Raw genomic sequence first — 21,657 nt, forward strand, 5'->3', positions numbered from 1 at the left:
TTCCAAAAAAGAATTTGAAGAATTGGACACTGATGCATTGCTTTCAGTAACTTCATTACGAACTACTTCAGGGATGGTCCTCCATGTTGGAATGATTTTGGGGAAAATTAAGGATTTCCAGAACAGTGCTTAATAATATTGTAATCAGTGGCAAACTCTTGAACCAGCAGTTCAATGCTTAGTGAAGTGGGGAAAAAACTGTTAAAGAATGCTCTGTAAAGTAGTTCAAGACTTAAATTCAAGTGTTAAATTCAATCTGAAAATCATGAAGTTTTCAATGTAGTAAAAACAGTCAGTTAGGAAAGCAGTGTCCTCATTTATTAAGGCCTTTACTAGTAGAGAGAAGGATGTTCATACCTATTTGAAGGTGATAGTTAGACCAACTTTGGAATATTCAAAAAACACTTCTGGACAGGGTTCAGATAAATGCAACCATATCAACAAGTACAAAGATGCATATATGAAGAACAGCTTAGAAGGAGAGGACTGTAAAGTTTGCCAACTAGACATCTAAGGGGGGGAGGAAGATCTAATTGAGGTGGATATAAGAAGTGTATATAAGATTGTTGGGATATCAGAGACATGGTCACACAGATGTAAGCAGTATAGCATTGGAATTTGGGGAGTACAATGTGTACAGAAAGGGTAATAAAGGAGGGTTATGCTGTTAGTTAAGAAACACAATCTAAGAAATTACTGTCCACCCATGTCACCCAGTTGACATGGGTGGAGTGTGCAATGTTGAGTGTTTGCTGTAACATAAACACTGGGAAAGGGAGAACCAGAGGAAGTATTATTCTTGATCTGATAATCAGCAGTGTTTATTCATGCATTAAGAATTTGCAGATAAAGCAACGACTAGGTGACAGTGATCACAGTATATTGATGTGGGATTTAAAGATGTAACTACCATCAGTGGTAAAGGGCAGGGTTTTTGCTTTCGCGACTGCAGTGGTCTCAATTTTTAAATTCTATACAGTAGGATCAACTGTTACCAATGGTGAATTCTAAATGAGAAGCCTTCAGGGACTTGATCTTGGAGCCTAATAGGCTTTTCATACCAACTAAGAAATACTGTTCAAGGTTCAGGCCTAAATGGATGTCAAATGAATTAATGAGGCTTGTGGCAGAGATATAAATGATAAATTATCAGGCTAGTCTGTAATCAAGTCACAAAGGAGGTTAGGCAGACAAAGGATGCAAAGAAAAACAGCAAAGAGTTCTTTACTTATGTAAACTCTAGAAGGGGGATGAATCAGATTAGTTGACTTAACATTGATGATCCTGCTCAAGTAGCTGAATAACTGAGTATTTTGCATCTACATTCAAGAATGAGGAGTTATTCAATGAGGGAAATGCCAGAAGTTTATCAAACTCTAGCAGGGAGCTAAGTGATTTTTTTTTTTGTGATTCTGTAATAACTGAGCAAAGTGGAGGAGAAATTTTTAAAGTTAAACATAAAAAAAATGCACCTGGGAGTGGGTGGATGGAATCTATCCATTAATATTGAAGGAGGCAGTGGGGGAAGTCAGCAAATGCTTGGCCATAATTATGAGCATCCTTAGATTCATGGGAGGTCCCCCATGGACTAGAGATGTGCAAATGTGTCCCCAATTCACAAGGGGGGGGGAGTTCAAAGGGTGATACAAATAATTATAGACCTGTTAGTTTAATTTCTGTTCTGGGGAAAATAATGGAATCACTGATTAAAGTGGTTCCTAGACACCTAGACAAGACTGCAGTAATAGTTCAGACACAGCATGGGTTTGTTAAGGGGAAGTCTTGTCTAACCAATTTGATCGGATACTATGATGTGGTCACAAAGGAACTGGATGCAAAAAACTTTCCCTTCATCATTGTAATAAGTAAATGAGAATGAAGAGAAGATTCTAAAAATTTATGCTTTTTTATGAATGAAGATTTCATTGAAGCGAACACATTTCACCATAATACTGTAAACGTAAAACCCCACAACTCCAGTTATCGGGATTATTGCAAATGCAATAAGATCAAGTTTATACCCATTTATAATAGATTGTGCAGCCAGTCTAATATGCCTAAAAGTAATAATGAAACAAGTTCCTATACACATTCACAATAACTTTGCTATGCAAAAAGATAATTAGCTTATTTGCTTTATTATTCTTCAACCTTTATTAATAGTTTATAAAATTAATTGGTGTTAATGCACACTTAATGTAATATTAATGACTTAAGTTTTGTTTTTCATTACAATTTTGATTTTAATTGAAATATTAGTGCCAGAAAAACAATTCTAATATTGAAACATTTTCACTTATTTTATATAGTATTTGCTGTACATTTTACTGCACTGAAGTTAGAAATGCACAAGTTGACTATTATACTTGAACAGTATCTCAGGTTTATAGAACTGAATAGAAACTGAAGTTAAATTTTAGAATTTTATTCTAAATAGTTTTGATGGCAATAAATATGCCCAGAGTTTTTTTTTAAGAAAAATGTAGTGTTAAGTATTTTACTACAATAGCTCAATTTTCTAAATGCATTTTCAGAAAGTCAAAACTGTATGTAGCAATATAATTACTAGTTTTGCATAGTGACAAGTTATGGTTTCTTTTGAACAATTGCAGATTGTTTATGAAGGTGACTATGGTTAATTTTCTTTAATTGGATTGTATGGAGGTTTTGTTATATACATATATATAATTATTTTTTAATTTATTTGTATACTAACAGTACCTGTCAGTGTTTGATTTCTATTTTTTTTTCCAGATTGATGGTAAAGCTGATTTCCATATGAATTTAGTTGATGATTTGAGATTAAAATCTGATTATGTTGTACAAGAAGTAGAAATCTCTGCTGAAGTACAAGAGGAATTAACTGGAAAAAAGTATAATGCAAGCAAAACTATTAAAGTGTTTGATAGAGCTGTGAAATTAGAGCTCATTAAAACCTCAAAATCCTTTAAACCTGGCCTCAGATTCACAACTATTGTAAGTATAGTTTATCAATAATACTTTATCGTGTATATGTTATTTGGCACTAGAAACTTTAAAAAAAAAAGTTGACATTACCAGAGAAGTTCTTAAAAGCATAACTGGTAACTTTGGTTTAAAAAAATCGTTTGACCAGATGTAAAAAGTAGGCTAGTTCCCTTAACTTTTAATATGTGAAAACCATGTGTTATCAGTTAAAGAATGTAATTTATAATGATTATTGTTACTTGTCAAATTAAATTTCCTTCATGTTTGGTATATCATGTTGCTGGATAATAAGTAATTTTATTGTAGATTTGTGTTAAATGTGGTTTCAGTGTATTTCTTAAATGGTTAGATAGTTTTCTGTTGCAGTGTTCATGGCATATTAATTTCTTATATCTGGTATTGTTAAAGAGCATGTTGATAAATATACATCAAATTGTAGAAAGTTTTTACATTAAAACTAAGATTTAAAAATTAGCCATGCTTTTTAGGCAATTCTTAATCATAGCTTAATGGAAATTTTTTTCAATTAAAAGTTTGAGTGCAGAAAATTGTCTATTACAATTTACTTATTACAGTGGTACCTCGTTAAAAGGTACCTCTATAAAAGGGTCATCTCTTGTGGACATAGGCTTGGGTCCTGGCCTGGTCAGAAATTACATGTAACGTGATCTCTCCAAAATATAGGTTATGTTAAATTATAATATATTAAGGTACTTTCTACTTTAATATGTCTATTTCATATTCTCAACCTTTTGTGTTCAAGGGTAATTGACCTACATTTTTGTAGGTTTAACAGGATTGCAATGAAAACAAATGGAGGTCAAGGTCATTACAGTAATACAGAGTTAGATATATGATGGATTATTAAAAAAAAAGTTGGAATACAGCTGTTATACCTTTCAAAATATACCCCAAGGGGTTTTCTCTATCCATGAATTTAGTGCTTTGATAAAAGCACTGATACTTGACATTACTTCCATAACTGCTTTAGTGATAATAGTCAAACTTTTTAGCTGAGCAATGATGGCAGTTTTCCCATACTGACATCTCTTTTACTCAGCAATGAGAAATGGCAGTTGTTTAAATAGCCACATACAAAGTCTTAAAGTTTGTTTGTGTATGCATGTTTCCCCTCTGGAATATTGATAAAAATTTTCCTATGCATTACTCAGCCAGCCCTTCAAACATGAAAACAGGAAGTCCAATTACTTGGAATGTTGAAATTTGGTATAACCCAAGGGGATTTTCTCCTTGACAAATTTTTTATGAAATAATTAATTTCTCTTTGAATTTTGAAATTCAAGCAGTTCATTACTTCAACTATGGCCTTATGGGTTCTTTCCCTGAAGAAATAGCAACATATTCAGCATGATTAGTTGCTCCTTATATACTATGTAAAAAAAAATTCTTACACCCCCTTAATTTTTGGTCTTTTATGACAATTTGCCAGATAATGGGTGAGGTACAAAACTAGTCCAGAGAAGACTATTATTATGAAACTTTTGAAACAAACTTGTGAAACTAAAATTTCTTATGTTTTACTGCATTACTACTGGTGCTGCAACTTGCCCCACATTTTCAGCACACATGCCATTTGATACATTTGACAATTTTTAGAATTTACCAATTTTAAAGTTTCTTAATTAAATATTAACTTTTTTGCATTCACTTAATTGAATGGACTGCATTTTTGCAGTATTTCAGCAGAAGTTAAGAGAATTTTATCTATTTTTTATTTTATTTCTCTTCATGCCAGTCTTCCAGACTAAAATACCTTATTTTATTGCAGCTAAAAGTGGCACATCAGGATGACACTCCTATTCCCGAGACTACTGATATGGTTACCCTCAACTATAGTTACACTTACAATGATGACAATGTAGAAAGCAAAAAATATTCTGTGCCATTGAATGGTTTGATTAATTTAGAATTTTATCCTCCTAAAAAAAAAATTGTAACTTTCTTAAATCTGTATGCAGAATTTAGAGGCCAACACTATCATTTGGATAGCACTGATGCTGCTCTCTCACCCAGTGACAACTTCATTCAAATTCTTCTTATCACAAAAGAACCTAAGGTTGATCAAGAAGTTGAATTAGAAGTTAATATTACTGAACCTATTATAGAACTAGTATATGAAGTAAGTATAGAGAATTCTTTCATTCCCTACAATTTTTTTTATGCGTATGCTGTATTTTTTTGTTACAGATGTAAAATTTATTTTCTAATGAAATATGTATAAGAATTTCTCATCAACTATGGGCAATATTTGCTGAACTATCAGCATTCGGAAAGACTAGAGAATAGTTAGGAGAAAAACAGTGAATATGCCAATAAAATATATAAAATAGTGCAGTAAACTTTTTTTATACCACATAAAAATGAAGTTTATAAATGCTTTTTATAATGTCATAACTTACCTTGCTCTTTTGCACATTCCCTTTCAGCACTTAATGAATATTTAGATGCCATAATAATGGGTAAAATGTTGTTTTACAATAAATGTGGTAATCTTAATGTTATGAAAAAGTCCAAAATATATCCAGGGAAAGATAAGTAAAAAAATAAAGCATGTCCACATGTACTGATGAGTGAGTCATTGAGAAGGTAGAGCATTAATAAATTCCATTCCTCTGCAGTGTTTTTTGTTTGAGACTGGACTGAACTGTTTATGCTTAAAGTGAAATTTTGATATACAGATACCAACTGCATTATCTCAAACCATGGTTGGTGAGGAATTGCTAAGAAGCAGGCATGGTGTTAATACATTTATTTTTAAATTCAACTGGATATAACTTACAAAAGTGCCTAAACAGAATGAATTTTTAATGAATTATGTTTATCTAATTGTCGCTGTGCAATACTGAAGTACTTACCCTTTAAAACTTTACAAATTTAGGCTGATCTGAATACTTCTGCATATTTATTTGTGTAAAAATTTGTGCGATTCTCTCTTGATCATCTCTTTTGTTACTTTGCAAATTGAAAAAAATCACATCACAAGGCCAGTTGGACTGTATCAGATCATTTTAAAATTTAACTCATTAGATGGTGCTTCATCTTGTGTAATGAGAGTGGGTACATGGAGTTCGTAGCCAAGTGGTCAGGAGTGGGAGTGCAGTAGCACACGGTCCTTTGAGTAGACTGGGGTTCAAGCCCCTGACTGCTGAATACAATTGATCTGCCAACCTGCACTGGACCAGTGTGGCAGATTATGGTCCATTTCCCTCAGCATGAATTGTTGAGGAGGCTTCCATCCTGCAGTGGGTTGATAATGGCTGCACTTGACCTTGACATGGAGTTCCCTGACTCCACCCTTCAGAGACTTGCTATCTGGGAATGTCTGAATTTTTTCCCTCTTACATTCATTGAGATGCAGGCAACTTAAAGTTCAAAGAGAAACATTCACTTTATGAAATGAAATATCTTAACAAAAAAAAATTTTCATAAAACAATTTTAAGTGAAATCTGACATTAATTAATCTTGGTGTGTAAACTTAATTTCATTAATGAATAATTTATTAAAACTATACTAGTGCTCAGAAGCTCAGGAATAAACATCTTTTAGTTTTATAAAAAAAATTCATTTTAATGTGTAAAAATGCACATAGCCTAGACAGATTTGTCTGAAATATAAGTTATGCAAATGAGTTCACAATCAACCAAATATGGTGCATCAGTCATTCTAAGAAACATCTTAACAAGATGTGCAATTTCTAAGTAGATTGCATATCTTGTACAAGTATAGCAATATAGGTGTGACAGACTCATGATTGAGAACAGGCTTTAGTTTTGGAAATATCAGGTTCCATTCTTGCATAAAAATTGATACTAATTCAGCCTCTAGGGAGGGGACTTGTTACTGGCAGCATTCCAAGGCATGTCTAATGGATTTGAAGTCTGGGGATCTGGCTGGACATTTTTTGAGCCACATCCTTCCTCTGCACATATTGGTTCAATTTAGAATTGTTACTGAACTTTCCCTATAATCTAACCTATCAGGGTTTTGACTTATTTACAAAACAATTTTTAATGATCAGTATCATCTTAATGCCTTACAACAGCATTTCTTAAACTTTTAAATCAGTACCCACTCCTCAGACTGTTGATCATGCCACACTCAAATTTTTTATAGACTTATACTATATTTGCAGGAGCAAGAGCTGTTGTTTTTTTAATGACTTCACTTTACACGTGTAGTAAACATTTTTTTTTTTCACATAACCATTAAGTGAATATGTATTACCATACATACTCCCTGAAATGTCTTTTTGCATAACTAGTGGGGTATGCCCTAGTGGTGCACAACCAGGGCATAAAATTCACTTTAAATTAGCTAATGAAGTTTAACTTAAAGAATTGTTTTAACTGTGGGAACTCCTTCTAATAACACAAATTAATTTTCCTCAATTACCTCCAAAGATTAAATATGCAAAAATTTGTGTAACACATTATAACATGTTTTAAATGATATAACCTTGGCATTATGATATACTCTGGTGCTGCTCACCATAGTGCTACTAACCCTGGGGGCTCAAATTTTAACCCCCAGGGGCTCACATCTGGTGAGTATATGGGCTTGGCACACCCAGGCTCCTGAGCTGGATATCATCATTCTTCTTTCTTGGTGATTCCTTTCTACTTTTGTGTCTCTCTCTCTCTCTCTCTCTCTCTCTCTCAGGATAACTTATTTTTTTTTGCTGGTGTAGCATAAGCATCAGGCTTCCTTGTACCATATGGCTAATAATAGTAATATTTAGTCTTTGGATTAAAAAGGAAAACAAAAACTTAAAAAACAAATGTTTGTTTGACTTAAATCACATGTGATGTGATTTAAGTATGTCAAAGGCACATCTGAAATTAGTTAAAAACCAGTCAGTAAAGTTTATTGAAGAAACAAATCCTTTATTTACTGTTATTAGACAGTTTTTGAAAAAAAAAACAGTGTACACTGTACACAAAAAAGATGTTTTATTTTATGTGTAAACATCTATGGTGGCACTAGAGTAAAGCCATCTAAATTTTTGAATGGTTTGATCAACCTTTCGTCACTTAAGTTGATGTAATCAAAATCTTGCATAATATTATATCAAAATGTTATTGCAATTGTAAAACCGGTTAAATCTTTGAATGGTTTGATCGAAACTTACTTACGCTGCTTAGGTTGATGTTGATTAAAATCTTATTTTATTCTTGCATAATATTACTACCTGCTTTCTTGCATAATCTGCTTTTATTCTTGCATAATGTTACTACCCGCTGCTTACTCTACTGAATCAACGTTAAAGTAAAATCGTTACCAATCGATTTTACTCTAGTGCTACCATATGTTTTCACATCAAATTTCGTCAACAATGAATTGTCATTTCCATTACATTGTTTGCGTCATTTTTGTTACAAGAAAATTTCATTACCAATCGATTTTACTCTAGTGCCACCATAGATGTTTTCACATCAATAATATTTTAAGTTTAATTGCAGGTTCTTGGTCGTGGAAACATAATGCTTGCTGGCACTGTTCCAGTTCCCAACACAACAACACATCGTTTCAGGTTCACTGTAACTCCTCTTATGGCTCCAAAAGCTCGTGTAGTTGTCTATTATGTGAGAAAGGAAAATAATGAAATTGTTGCAGATGCTGTCAACTTTGATGTAGAGGGAGTTTTTAGGACATCGGTAAGTTATTTATTTTTTCCCTTTTAGATAGTGTGTGCATTTAAATTTAACAGAATTATCAATGTAGTAATCTCTTTATATAAATAGTAAATTCATTTTTTTCTCATTCTCCACCAGATCATTATAAACATTAACACATTTTCATAATGTGTAAATCTTCAACAGGAGAAACCCTCTGTGCTTGGAATTGCATAGTAAAAATACCCCTATGCTACCCACAATGCCCATTGCACTTAAGGTGAATTTCCCTATTCAATTGTGGGGGGGGACCCCCTTCAGGTTTAAAAACGAAACTGACACTATGTGAAAAGTAACCATACTTACACTTTATTGTAAGAAATAAGATTATGAGGGCTATTCAATGAAGAATGCTCAATTCATGCATATTTTGGTGATCCTCTTCAAAGTAGTGTTTGATGAAATGCACTTTAATGTTTCTGCCATTCTTCAAAAACATGGTGGAAGCCATTTTTTGACATGCACCTGAGAATCTCCTCTGTCTTTAACTTCTGACAACGGGGAAAAGCTGTCTTCACAGTTCCTTTAACTTTGGAAATAATAAAAAAAATCATTTGAGTGTAAGGTTAGGTCCATAAAAAAATCATTTGAGTGTAAGGTTAGGGCCATAGGGTGGATGACGAACATATTTGACATTAATGCATGCTGAGTACTTAATGATGGTATGAGCAATGTGAGGTCTTGCATTGTCATGATGTAGTATCCACTGCATGCATTTGTGGTCATATGATGCAATCCTGCCAAGTGTGCAGTACAGTTCTGTAGTAAGGTCCCATAAGTCATAATAGGGCACAACATGGAAGGTGGAGAGTGTGGTAAGAACCTCACAAACAATTGGTCCTGCTTACTTTGATAAGACAACCCAAGCACCTGGAGGTGGTGTCATGTTATGAGGAATGTGTTGTTGGCACAAACTGGGTCAGGTCCATTGATATCGTTGGAAGATCAAATGTCATCCAGGGAGTATCTGAATGTTGTATCAGATCAACTGCACCCTGCAATGTTACTTTCATCCTGGAGGTGATGGGCACTTTTGGATGACGCAGCGCCTCCGTAGCCAGGTGGGAAGGAGCAGCAGCGTGTAGCACATGCTTCTTGATTAGACCGGGGTTCGAGCCCGTCACCACCAAATACGGAGGATGTGGAAAGGTCAAGGGAATGACCACCGCATATCACGAAGCAATATGGCCTTAGTTGCTAATGCTCCTGAAAACCAAATAACAAATAACTTCTGGATGACAGTGCAACAGCATATGCCAAAGATGTGCAAGAATAATTCTGAGAACATGACACCGATTTCCACCATCTTCCCTGGCTTCTCATTCACTTGATCTCAATCCTATTGAGAATGTGTGGGTACAGTTCTGTAGTAAGCTGGAGAGATCTTTTTTTGGCAACAAAATCATCTTTTTAACTTTGCAGCTATGCATTTTGCTGGAAGATTGGTTACAATTAGACTAAAATGCACTAAAACACCTTATAGAATCCATGCCATGTATCACACTTGCTGGTATTTGAAACAAAGTGGCCCATTTGATACTGAATAAAGGTTTATATAATTTTGGCCAACATGTGTATTACATCAAAAAAAGTTATTTTCTTGATATAAATATCATGCCATTTTGGTATGGCATTGTATTTTGTTTTTGCTTCTCTGGTTTGTATTACTTTTTTTTTTCCAGAATGAAATTCACAACAACTTTATTCACAAATTGACCCTCAAACTAGTCTGGCAAACAGACTAGATCTTATATTATAACTGCTGACAAGTGGATGGCAGTAATTAACATCTACTAGAATTTGACTGAAAATTTGATTTTCGGGACTGGCATAGTGAGGGCCCTGTAGACCCCTCCCATTGCTGGGGGAAGTAGTTAGGAAATGATTATAGAAAATAAAACATCTCAAATTTCATAAATATAAAATACAGGCACTCCCCGACTTAAGTAATACTTGACTTACAGAAATTCGACTTTACGTAACTTTTTGCTGGCCAGTGCAAACTTAAAAAAATTGTGGAAACGTATTCTGCATCCTGTAGGAATAAATGGAAGTATTGTGAAAATACCATGTGAGCCCAATAATACATTTTTTTTTAGCAATTCATTCCCATGACCTTGGAAGTTAATTTTCCACTATATACAAAGCATTTATCTCTCTAAAAGGTCATTTTTATAATGGAAATTGCACTACACTTTCATCATTATCATATGTTCCGTTATAGGAATCAATTTTGAATGCCTTTTTGATATTTTTCAAAAACATTACTGGAGGGCACTATCATAAAACAAAAATTTGCATTTTCAGGTTTATTGGGCTTTTCTGTTAGTGCAATATATTATAAAGAAGTAGTAATCTTGATCTTATTGCATTTGCAATAATACCGATAACTGGAATTCTGAGTTTGTGTTACAGTGTTTAGTGAAACGTGTTCTCCTTCACTGAAATCTTCAATCATATAAAAAACATTTTCAGAATCTTCTCTTCATTCCTATTTGCTTATTACAATGGTGAAGGGAAAGCGACCAACAGAAAGTGCAAGTAGTGGCAGGGCTAGGAAACGATGCAAAAATTGATTTAGAAATGAAGATGATTAAGTATAAAGCAGGACAATTTGTCATCTATTGCACAGGAATTAGGTCGCACTGCTTCAACAGTGAATACTATTTTAAAGGACAGTGCACGTATAAAAGAATATGTTAAAGGATCAATGCATTTAAGATCAACATAAAACAGTGTTCAGCTGTGCTATATTGAAGATGGAAAAGCTATCAATAATATGGATGGAAAATCAGATCAGAAGTGAGTTACCCTGAGTCTAATGGCCATTGAAGCAAAAGCAACTAGTATTTATGAAGACATTAAGGATACATATGGCGAACCCCAAGCCAAGTTCGTGGTAAGCAACAGATGGTTTAATAGGTTCAAGCATTGTGTTGGTTTCCAAAACAAAGTATGCGACAGTCTTCAGTTCCAATTGTGATGTGTTGGAAAAAACCCCTTCTAAATCTCCACAGCCCTCAACTTCTGCAGTGGCATGCTTATCAGCTGGAGCATTAATTCTGGCAATGATGCTCCAAAGGTAAAACATGCTGACATTATGCCTGTCTCCTCTCTTGTAATTTTGTACACTTTTGTAATTTTTCCTGCACATGAGATAAATTTGAAATTCTATTTACATGTTTGTTGAACATTTCTTTTTTGCTTCAATCAAATTCAGCTTGCATAGTTGAGTGCTGCATAAGTATGTAGGGAAATTCCGACATAAGTAAAATTCAACTTGCATAGAGTTCTGTGGAATGCAACCCTTATGCAAGTCGGAGTGGCTGTATATAAATATGTACTGAAATATAAAATATATAGAGTTCCACTTAAGGGTTGGGGAGAGAAGCCCTCTTAGAAAAATATTTTTCTGGAGATGGGGAAACTTTTCTGTTGCACCATTGATTATCAGCAGTAATATTACTTTAATAGCATTGACAAAAATGCATTACCAATCAAGAGAAAGTAGTAAAAATTGTAGGACCCTTTTTGTATATGTTCTTTTGAAACACCAATTTTATACTTCAGATTCTCCTAAGTTTCTATGCTCTGATTTATTTTTGCACTCCATAGAGTACAATATATCTTAATTTTTATTTCTAAAGGTACTTGTTGGAACAAGTGTCAATGAAAGTGAGCCAAAAGGTCAAGTTGATATAACTGTATGGACTAAACCAAGTGCTTATGTTGGACTTCTTGGTGTAGACCAGAGTGTCCTCCTTTTGAAGTCTGGTAATGATATTTCTCAACAAGATGTAAGTGCAATACTTAATCCTTAAACTAGCAACTAATGTTATTTTCATATATCGGAAGGTTGATATTAAGTTAACTTTTCTTTGAATTGTTTTAGGTAATTGATGAATTATCAACTTATGATGGAGGGAAAAAGCAATTCTGGAAATCGCTGTTTAGTCGAAGAAAACGATCCCTCTGGTGGCCAGGGTCTCCAACTGCTGGTGAAGTCTTTGATGTATGTTTTTTCATTTCTTATCCTTCTTTTAAGCATTTCTGCTTGTAAAACATTACCTCTAATGGGAATAGTAAAACTTATAGTGAACTGAAGGGAAAAAAAAAATCAGTTTATGAAAAAATGCTTAGCCCATAAAGTGGACATGTTTAATTTGAATGCATATCTGGGATTGCTCCATCTCAACATGTAAATGTTGAGATAGTGCAGCTATTTTTCAATATTTCTCATTGGTTATTAAAATACACACTAATGACAAATATTAGTGTCATTACTTTGTTTCAATATATATTAAAGGTTTTTTAATATATATGCAGACAAAGATGGTTGTTTCAGTTGTTTTTCACAAACTTTAAAAGTGAATGGCATGGAAATATACATTTGATTTTTTCCCCTTTTAGTAAAAGGTAGTATAGGCTTTCAGAATATAATATACAGCAGTTTTTCAACAAAATTTAAAAATACAACTTGCAAACATTTGTGGCAGCATACAAAGATATTTTTCAGTTTTTTTTACTGAAAAGTCAAAGGTTCTCATTGCAAATGCAAAATTAACTGTATAGTTAGATCTGCAGCATCTTCAAGACCCATCAGTTTCAGCAATGTTATGCTCTGTCAGTTTCATCCACATATTGAAACTTTCAATACATTTCAAGAAAAGTATTTTCTTTGGCTTCTCCATTAAACTCTAGAAATCTTGGTTAGTTATTTTACAAATAGGAAAAATCCAAGGTAAAGTTCTCATTAATAACTTGTTCTCAATAATTATATGCATGTGCTGTAATTTTTTTTAAGTGCATTGGCTTTATAGAAGTTTCTCAGTTGTTACCCCTTTGGCTTTGTGTCATAGAACAGTCTGGCTGGCATATAATTGTTGAAAAATTTGGGTTTTTCAATTTAAGTTTTACTCACTTGAAGTAAAGGAGATTATAAAAACATGCTAAAGTACTAGATGGGGTTTACTTTAAAAAAAATTCAGTTTTATTCATAATAAAAAGAAAATAAAGGTACTATCAAAAAGTGAATAGTTTTGAATTATTTCTCTCTAAATATTTCTTCACACTTGTGCATCCAGTTAATTTTTTTTAATGTAAAATCATCTTTTTGTTAATTTATACTCTTGCTCTAATTTGTCTCAATGATTGGATTTTTTCTCTATTAGAAAAAGGTTTCTGATATCCATATCACTGATGTTGCAGTGCTCAGATTCACTATGGGCATGACAGCAAATTAAGGCCAGAGTAGAAACTAAAAACAAAGATTGAGGGGAAAAAAATAACTGCGTGCATCAGTGTAAGGGATATTCATCTTTTCATATTGCTAATTTTCCTCATCCTTCCTTACATTTACTCAAACTATCTACACCCACAACACCAAATGGAAGTTTGTTCCAACAATCAATTATTCCCTGGCTATTCTCAAGCAAAGTTTTTGTATATCTGTCCTGCAGCCATCTTTCAATTTAAATTTGTGTCCTTACTTATTGTATGAGAAAGGGTAAGGATGCCATCTGCACTTAGTTTACTCAATCTATTTAAAGCCTTAAACACCTCAGTCAGGTCTCCATGCTGGTGGCTAGTTTCCAGATGCTGCAATTTGCAGAACTGAAGTCCTTGGGAAGAGTACCATTTTGTACCATTGACTAATCTTGTTTGCACTTTTGCATCTCTTCCAACAGAATTGCTTCCTTCCTAAAATGAGACTTGTATACCTGTATGTAATACTCAAGATCTACCTTAACCATTGCTTTGTACAATGGGATAACCACTTTGTTCCTGCTGGCAAAATTTCTGTATATCGTTGATGGAGCCTTTCAAGGTGGTCTAGCTACTTTTCTCATATTCTACAGTTACCTTAGATCTTGTATATTCTCCACTACCTTGAGTGTATCACCCAACTGGATGTTATGCTGAGATTACTGCTACCTATTTATTAACATTAAACCTCATTTGCCACTTCTCAGCCCATCTGCTTAATTTTTTTATATTTGCTGCAGTAGTGCACCTTGATTTCTGCCATTAACCATCTTGCCAATTTTTATATCATCTTCCGACTTAGATCGATATTCATTGTTAATAAATATTAAACAATATTTATTAACTATTACAAACTCAATTAATAACCTGTCTGTTTCTTGCCACTCAACCACCCCTTTGAGTGACTGGAGACAGAAGTTATAATGGCCATTGCTCTTCAAGGACTAATATTATTAGTGGTGTCCTTCAGTGTTTGTTTATTGGAAGATGATTATCACCAGAGTTTAATGCTGGGGCACCTAAATAGTCAGTTTTCACCTGCTGTTTGTTTTCTGTATTTTAATATTCTATTGATTATAAACTCCACAATTTTGTTTTTATTTCTATCTGAACTAGTGAATGAAGGAAAGAGAACCTAGTTAACAATATTCCTAAAACCCAGTTCCGCCTTATTTCTTTTTAAGAAATTTTTTTGTTTTCTTTCACTAATTCCAAAATTTTTATACAAAATTACACACCCCAAATGTAACCTGGAATTCTTTCTGCAGATTTATTATACCTATGCCTTCATTGATCTAAATGCTAGGTGTTCTCTTTATTACTATCAGTGCTTTTTTGCCGCCTCTGTAGCCAGGTGAGCAGGAGCAGCAGTGCGTAGCACAAGCTTCTTGATTAGACCGGGGTTCGATCCCATGACCACCAAATACGGAGGATGCGGAAAGGTCAGGGAATGACCACCGCATATCCCCGGAGCAATATGGCCTTAGTTGCTAATGCTCCTAAAAACCAAATAACAAACAAACAGTGCTTTTTCTGAAAAATTGGCACTATGCAACTGGATGTAGTGCCAAAATTGTAGAAATCCTTGCTTTCTTTACAGTTTTCTGGAAAGTGGTCTGTAAATTTTATTATCAACAAATCAAATATTTTATAAATTTTTTTTATTAGGCTCTGCATTCAATTTCATGCTTAACTCTCTTGATCAGAAAAAGAATGTTTAGATAATGTACTTAACCATATTCTTGCATGTAAGTTGACACCTATTTGAACAAAAAAAGTATTTAATTTTATGAATGAATTAATGATACTAGAGTTAAAAAGACAAATTAATACCAATATATTTCAAGTTTATTATGTACATAAACTATTTTTTATATTTTTCAGGATTCTGGAGTTGCCATTTTAACAAATGGATTATTACATAGGCATGTTCAGTTAAGTAAGTACAATTATAGTGATTTGTTAAATTTATTTTTCTTTACTCTGAAAAATCACTATTTTAGAATTAGTTATTTAATAGATTTGATACTAGAGAGCTATTACGTGCTCGATATTTCCTATATTCTATTATATTATGAATCAACAGGGCTTACCTTTATTTTTGACATAGGAATCTTCTTTTCCAACTCTCCTTGTCCAACTCGCTAATAATTCATGGGGGAGGCGATATCAATTTTGCAAGACATTGTCATAAAGTTAGATTTTGGAGGTCTAAACTGGCTAATAATTAAGGATCGTTTTTTCTTTTTGGTGCAGTGGCGGGAATTTTGAGTTAAATTTAGGGGTCTAATAATTGGATATGGGGTGGGGGTTATTCCCTACATTCCTTAAGTCGGACTAGAACTTTTCGGGGTGTCATGTTCACAGGAAGAGAGCTACTCACAATTAATCCGAAACTTTTGTCTTATGTTGTAGTGTTCGTTCTTCACGCATGCATATAAGTGACCAATCGTCGGACAATAGGAATGGCCTACAGATATTGATTGAAGTTGCATGTAGAACGAAAGTTCTGACGCTACAGCATCGGAACGGAACTTTCGTTCCACGCCATAAATGAACGACATACATTCGGATTTAATGAAACTAAAATTATAAATATTCAACACAACTACTACAAACTACTTATTGCAGAAACCTTAGAGATGAAACTACATGCAACTTCAATCAATTGTCCGACGATTGGTCACTTATACGCATGCGTGAAGAACAAACACTACAACGTAAGACAAAAGTTTCGGATTAATTGTGAGTAGCTCTCTTCCTGTGAACACGACACCCCGAAAAGTTCTAGTCCGACTTAAGGAATGTAGAGAATAACCCCCACCCCATATCCAATTATTAGACCCCTAAATTTAACTCAAAATTCCCGCCACTGCACCAAAAAGAAAAAAATCTATCCTTAATTATTAGCCAGTTTAGACCACCAAAATCTAACTTTGACAATGTCTTGCAAAATTGATATTGCCTCCCCCATGAATTATTAGCAAGTTGGACAAGGAGAGTTGGAAAAGAGCTTCCTATATCAAAAATAAAGGTAAGCCCTGTTGATTCATAATATTTAGAATTAGTGTAATCTTAAATTTGTTTATTTGCAGTCATGTATAGGTCTTACCCTGTAGCAGATTATGAGGATGCTGAGGAAGAAGAGGAGTTGAGTTTAAGTTCAACAACAAAACATAAACGTGAGAATTCTCCCCGTGTACGCAAGCATTTCCCCGAGACATGGATTTGGAATGGCACTGTGGCAGGGTAAATAATTTTCTAAAAGTATTTTGTGTTTGCACTTCAATTGAGATTTTGTCTAAAAAAATACATTGAAGTTTAATGTTGAATGAAGTTTGTATAGTTTAAATATTTTTGACATTGCTTGCTCGGTCTCATGATCATCAGTTTAAAAATGTCGTGATAATCAAATGGCAAATAGAAATTGAGCGCTTAAAAAAATTAAGTACATTATAAAATTAACTTTTTGTTATTTATTATTTTGGAGAAACATTCATTAATTTGTTAATGAGTTAACATTAATAGAACATTGTCCATTTCTGTGGATGTCAGCTGTTCATTCTTGATCCAACCATCTTGAGTTGGAGAACTTGTGATCTCCATAAACATGTGCATATACTCTGAATTATGACCACCTACCTAATACTTCATAATCTTCCTTTTGCCCTCAGTACAGCAGCTATCCGACATGGTATTGATTCAACAAGTCAGAAGCATTCGGGAGGTATGGCCAACCAAGCTGTGTGTAATGCTGCCAGCAATGCAGGTATGGAGGTGATTGGTGTCTTCAGATGCCTAATGTGCCTTTCCATAGTGACCCAGAAGTGTTCTATGGGATTGATATCAGGGGAGTCTGGAGGCCATCGATATACTGGAAGTCAGAACTGTTCCTCAAACCATTCCAACACAAGTGGCTTGGTGCATTGTCATCTTGGAAGACATCATCGCCATACAGGAAAAAGTGTAACATAGTGGGGCATACACAGTCAGCAAGCAGTTGACGATAGCAGAGACCAGTGATAAGTTGTTCCACATGGTCCAAGTTCCTGCCAGTGAAACATGCCCCACACCATACAACGACCTCCACTGGCCTGCACTTTTGATACCCTGCATGATGGTTCAAGAGCTGCATGTTGATGCAAAATCTATACACGACCATCCACACCGTGGATGGTCGTGTATAGATTTGGCGTCAATATGAGTAAATAGTGACTCCTCTGACCAGCACACCTTCTTCCAGTCTTCTAACATCCAACTTGCATCTCTTTGCATCAGTTAAGTCTTTTACGCTGATGAACCTTGGTTAGGAGAGGATGCTGTAGGGGTCATCTGCTGGTATACCCCGTGCGTGCGATGCATGGTCATGGCAGATATTGTTCCAGGTTGGCCCATGCATTGGGTAGTCAACTCTTGAACAGTGCTTTGCCTGTATGAGTCGTCGGACCCTGTGCTCACCTCTAACATCAACCTTTTGCTGACCTTTGCAGTTTTGCTGTCGGGTCGTCGTTTGACCATTTTGACAGCAGTCCTGGTACACTTTAACTACAATGGCTCACGAACACCCCACTAGTTCAGCCATTTGGGAACTCTAGGCATCAGCTTGTCGAGCTCCCACAATCTGTCCTTTATCAAAGTTCGATAAATCCATCCTTTACCCATCATGCTTGGAATTTTACTACCTACTGAACCACTGACACCTTATTTATGCTACATAGGTCGGCTGACTGCACACTTGTACCTCAATGGGTCACATTCACTTTTCATAAGGGTGGTCATAATTCAGTGATCACTGTATGTTTACACTACATATGACATAACAAAAAAAAAAACTTGTCTTATGGAGTACATATACAGATTCACACTACAGTTTAAAAATACTGTTATGAAATTTATTTATATTCCCTGTGTTTTACCCATTCATTCTAGAACTCTGTCTTATCTGATTAATACAGTGCCTCTGTGGGCAGGAGCAGCAGTGCGTAGCACATGCTTCATGATTAGACCGGAGTTAGAGCCTGTGACCACCAAATACAGAGGATGCGGAAAGGTCAGGGAATGACCACCGCATATCCCCGGAGCAATATGGCCTTAGTTGGTAATGCTCCTAAAAACCAAATAACAATAACAACAAATCTGATTAATACACTTCATTCACATTTCCTTGAGATACAAAGGTTAACAGATTACTGATAAATAGATGGAGTTTGGCATTTAAACAAATTTTATTATGCATTATATCCAATTTTCTCTGAATTGCTTATTTAGCAGTACAAAAAAATTACAAAAGCTTTATCAGGAAAATTTTAGATTTAATGTTTATCTGATATGGTTTGTATTGTGACTATTGAATTCCATAGAAATTGTGTTAGGAAAAGTCCCTAGTCAGTACTCTGATTTTATTAACTAAACAAGTTTGATCTGCTTTTGAATTCAGTAAGGTGTGTAAAATTACTCAAGATAAAATTAATTTTGCTTTACTATAAAATAAGACCTGTAAACTTAAATATTAATCCTGTTTTTATATAATGATTGTAGCTATTCCTTCAACATGGTATAAGTGTTTTCATTTTATAAAGAGGTTTAACATAATACAATGGAAGTATAAAATCAGTACTAATATAGAACAAAATCAAACTTTGCTAAATTTTGTTTTTTGTTGGCTTTTTAATTTGTTTATCTATTTTTTAAAATAATGAACTTTTTTTTTCTATTGTTGCCTAGTAATGATGGAAGTGTTGTGATATCATCTCAAGCACCTGATACCATTACATCGTGGATTATCAGTGCCTTTGCTATGGATAGCATGACAGGCCTTGGAATTGCTCCACAAATAGCCAAGGTAACCAAAATTCAGTGCTACTTCCTTTGTTTGAAATTGATAAGAATAACACCAGTCAATATAAATGATGAATGTATGTAAGTTAAGTAGTTCATATCAAGTCAGTGGTTGAGACCAGAGCTTTGTGATTACCATTATTTCTCTGGTTCTAAACCAACAAATATGCTTTACATGGCATATAGTGTGGGTATGAGTTTTTGGAATGTATGTTTGAACTCTAAAATTACTAATACTATTTTGGCATTTTTCAAAATGGAATAAAAAAAATCAAATAAAATAGCATGAACTATTTTCTAAGTTCAAAGGTGACTACATGCTATATGGCAGCTCACTAAGTGACTGGATATTTGTTCTGAGGGAGCATTTGTAAAAATTCATTGATAATATTTTGAGGACTAAATGCTTAACCCATAATACATTATGGGTTGAAATTAACTATATAATATCAGTGTAAATACACCATAGTTTACCCATAGTGTAACTGCATTGTTTACTAGAAGCAGCTACATTAGTAGAACATTGTTATTTGTAGGTAGTGCAATATCTCTTGAAGGTAGCCACAAGGAGAGCATCTAGTCTTCAAAATATCTTCATTTGGCACATCTCATATTGTGGAATTAACTTTGCAACCGTGATGGCATGTCTGCATTATCAGGGTGCCTGCCCACCCACAGGTGAGCCAACAAGCTCTGAAATGCATCTGGGTGGTGGTGCCCACTGAGAATTGTTATTTATTTGAAGTAGTGAAATATCTGGTATCTCGTGAAGGTAGCCACAATAAGGAAATCTAAACAATGTCAACACACTGTGTTGACAATGTCAACACATTGGTCTATAATTTCCAATTTCTGATTTATCTCCTTTCTTATGCAGCAAAACTATGATAGCATTATTCCACTGCTTAGGCGCCACACCTTTTCTAATGCACTTTGTCAAGAGCCTTGCCAGTTTTTGTGTTGTCTCTTCCTCCCAATTTTAACAACTCTACAGTAACTTCATCTTCCCCCGGGGCTTTCTGTTTCTTCAATGCATGTTCTACCTCATCAGGTAGAATATCGGGTATGTTGTATGTGTTGCTACTTTGCAATCCATCTTCCCCCACTGCTGGCATCATTCCCTCTCTCCTTGTATAATTCTCTATAGTACTCTTCTGCTATTTGAATTATGCCTTCTCTGCTGTTTAAGTACACCATCGCTATTCTTCGTTTCAGTATCATTTGTCTTTCTGTATTACTGCTCATGGCTGCTGATTTAAATGCTTTGTTTTCCCTTAATGTTTGTTCTACTTTTCTTGTGTTAAATCTTATGTTCTCTCTGAGTCTTTCTAATGGCTTTGTATAACTCAGTATACTGAATTTTCTCCCTGTCAGTGTTTTTCTTGCTCTTCATTTGTCATCTTTGGTTCATCATGACAAGTGTTTCTTGACTAATTTTTTCTTCTTTCAATTTCTATTTCCTATAGGTTTCTTGGGCTTTATCACTTTCAGAAAGTTGTAATATTCCTCGTCGATATCTTGGTCCTGAGTAGTCTGCAGAAGCTTAAACTTGTTCTTAAGTTCCAGTACATACTGCTTTCTCCTCTTCTGTTATCTCAAAGACCTTTGTATTATTTACTTGAGTCAGTTTTTTCCTTTCCTTTCCTACATCTATATCAAGTGTACATCTTACCATTCTGTGATCACTTCCAACATTTACCTTATTCAGGTAACATCATTCACAGTATATCTTCTGTTAGTGAGGATGAAGTCTATTTCATTAGTTAATCCATTTGGATTCTTCCATGTCCACTTTCTGTTCACCCTTTTCTTGAAAAGTGTTCATTACTGACAGAATTGTCCTTGAATTGTCAAGAGTAGTCCTTGAGATTCTGCAAATTCCACAAGTCTTTC

General features: G+C 34.4%; 1 protein-coding gene across 2 annotated transcripts in view; it reads left to right on the plus strand.

Moving 5' to 3' along the window:
• Tep2 (Thioester-containing protein 2) overlaps positions 1 to 21,657 on the plus strand; it is a 198,383-nt gene that overhangs the window by 104,641 nt on the left and 72,085 nt on the right. For both annotated transcript variants that reach the window (XM_090377515.1, XM_090377516.1), the window contains exons 12-19: positions 2,755 to 2,976; positions 4,757 to 5,107; positions 8,449 to 8,643; positions 12,309 to 12,458; positions 12,554 to 12,673; positions 15,811 to 15,865; positions 17,022 to 17,175; positions 19,651 to 19,768. In XM_090377515.1, coding sequence (XP_090233641.1) covers positions 2,755 to 2,976; positions 4,757 to 5,107; positions 8,449 to 8,643; positions 12,309 to 12,458; positions 12,554 to 12,673; positions 15,811 to 15,865; positions 17,022 to 17,175; positions 19,651 to 19,768 — 1,365 coding nt within the window. The remainder of the gene's footprint in view (positions 1 to 2,754; positions 2,977 to 4,756; positions 5,108 to 8,448; positions 8,644 to 12,308; positions 12,459 to 12,553; positions 12,674 to 15,810; positions 15,866 to 17,021; positions 17,176 to 19,650; positions 19,769 to 21,657) is intronic.

The sequence above is a fragment of the Mastigoproctus giganteus genome, chromosome 7 (assembly GCF_048544385.1).
Source record: "Mastigoproctus giganteus isolate SK-2022 chromosome 7, ASM4854438v1, whole genome shotgun sequence".
NCBI lineage: Eukaryota > Metazoa > Arthropoda > Arachnida > Uropygi > Thelyphonidae > Mastigoproctus > Mastigoproctus giganteus.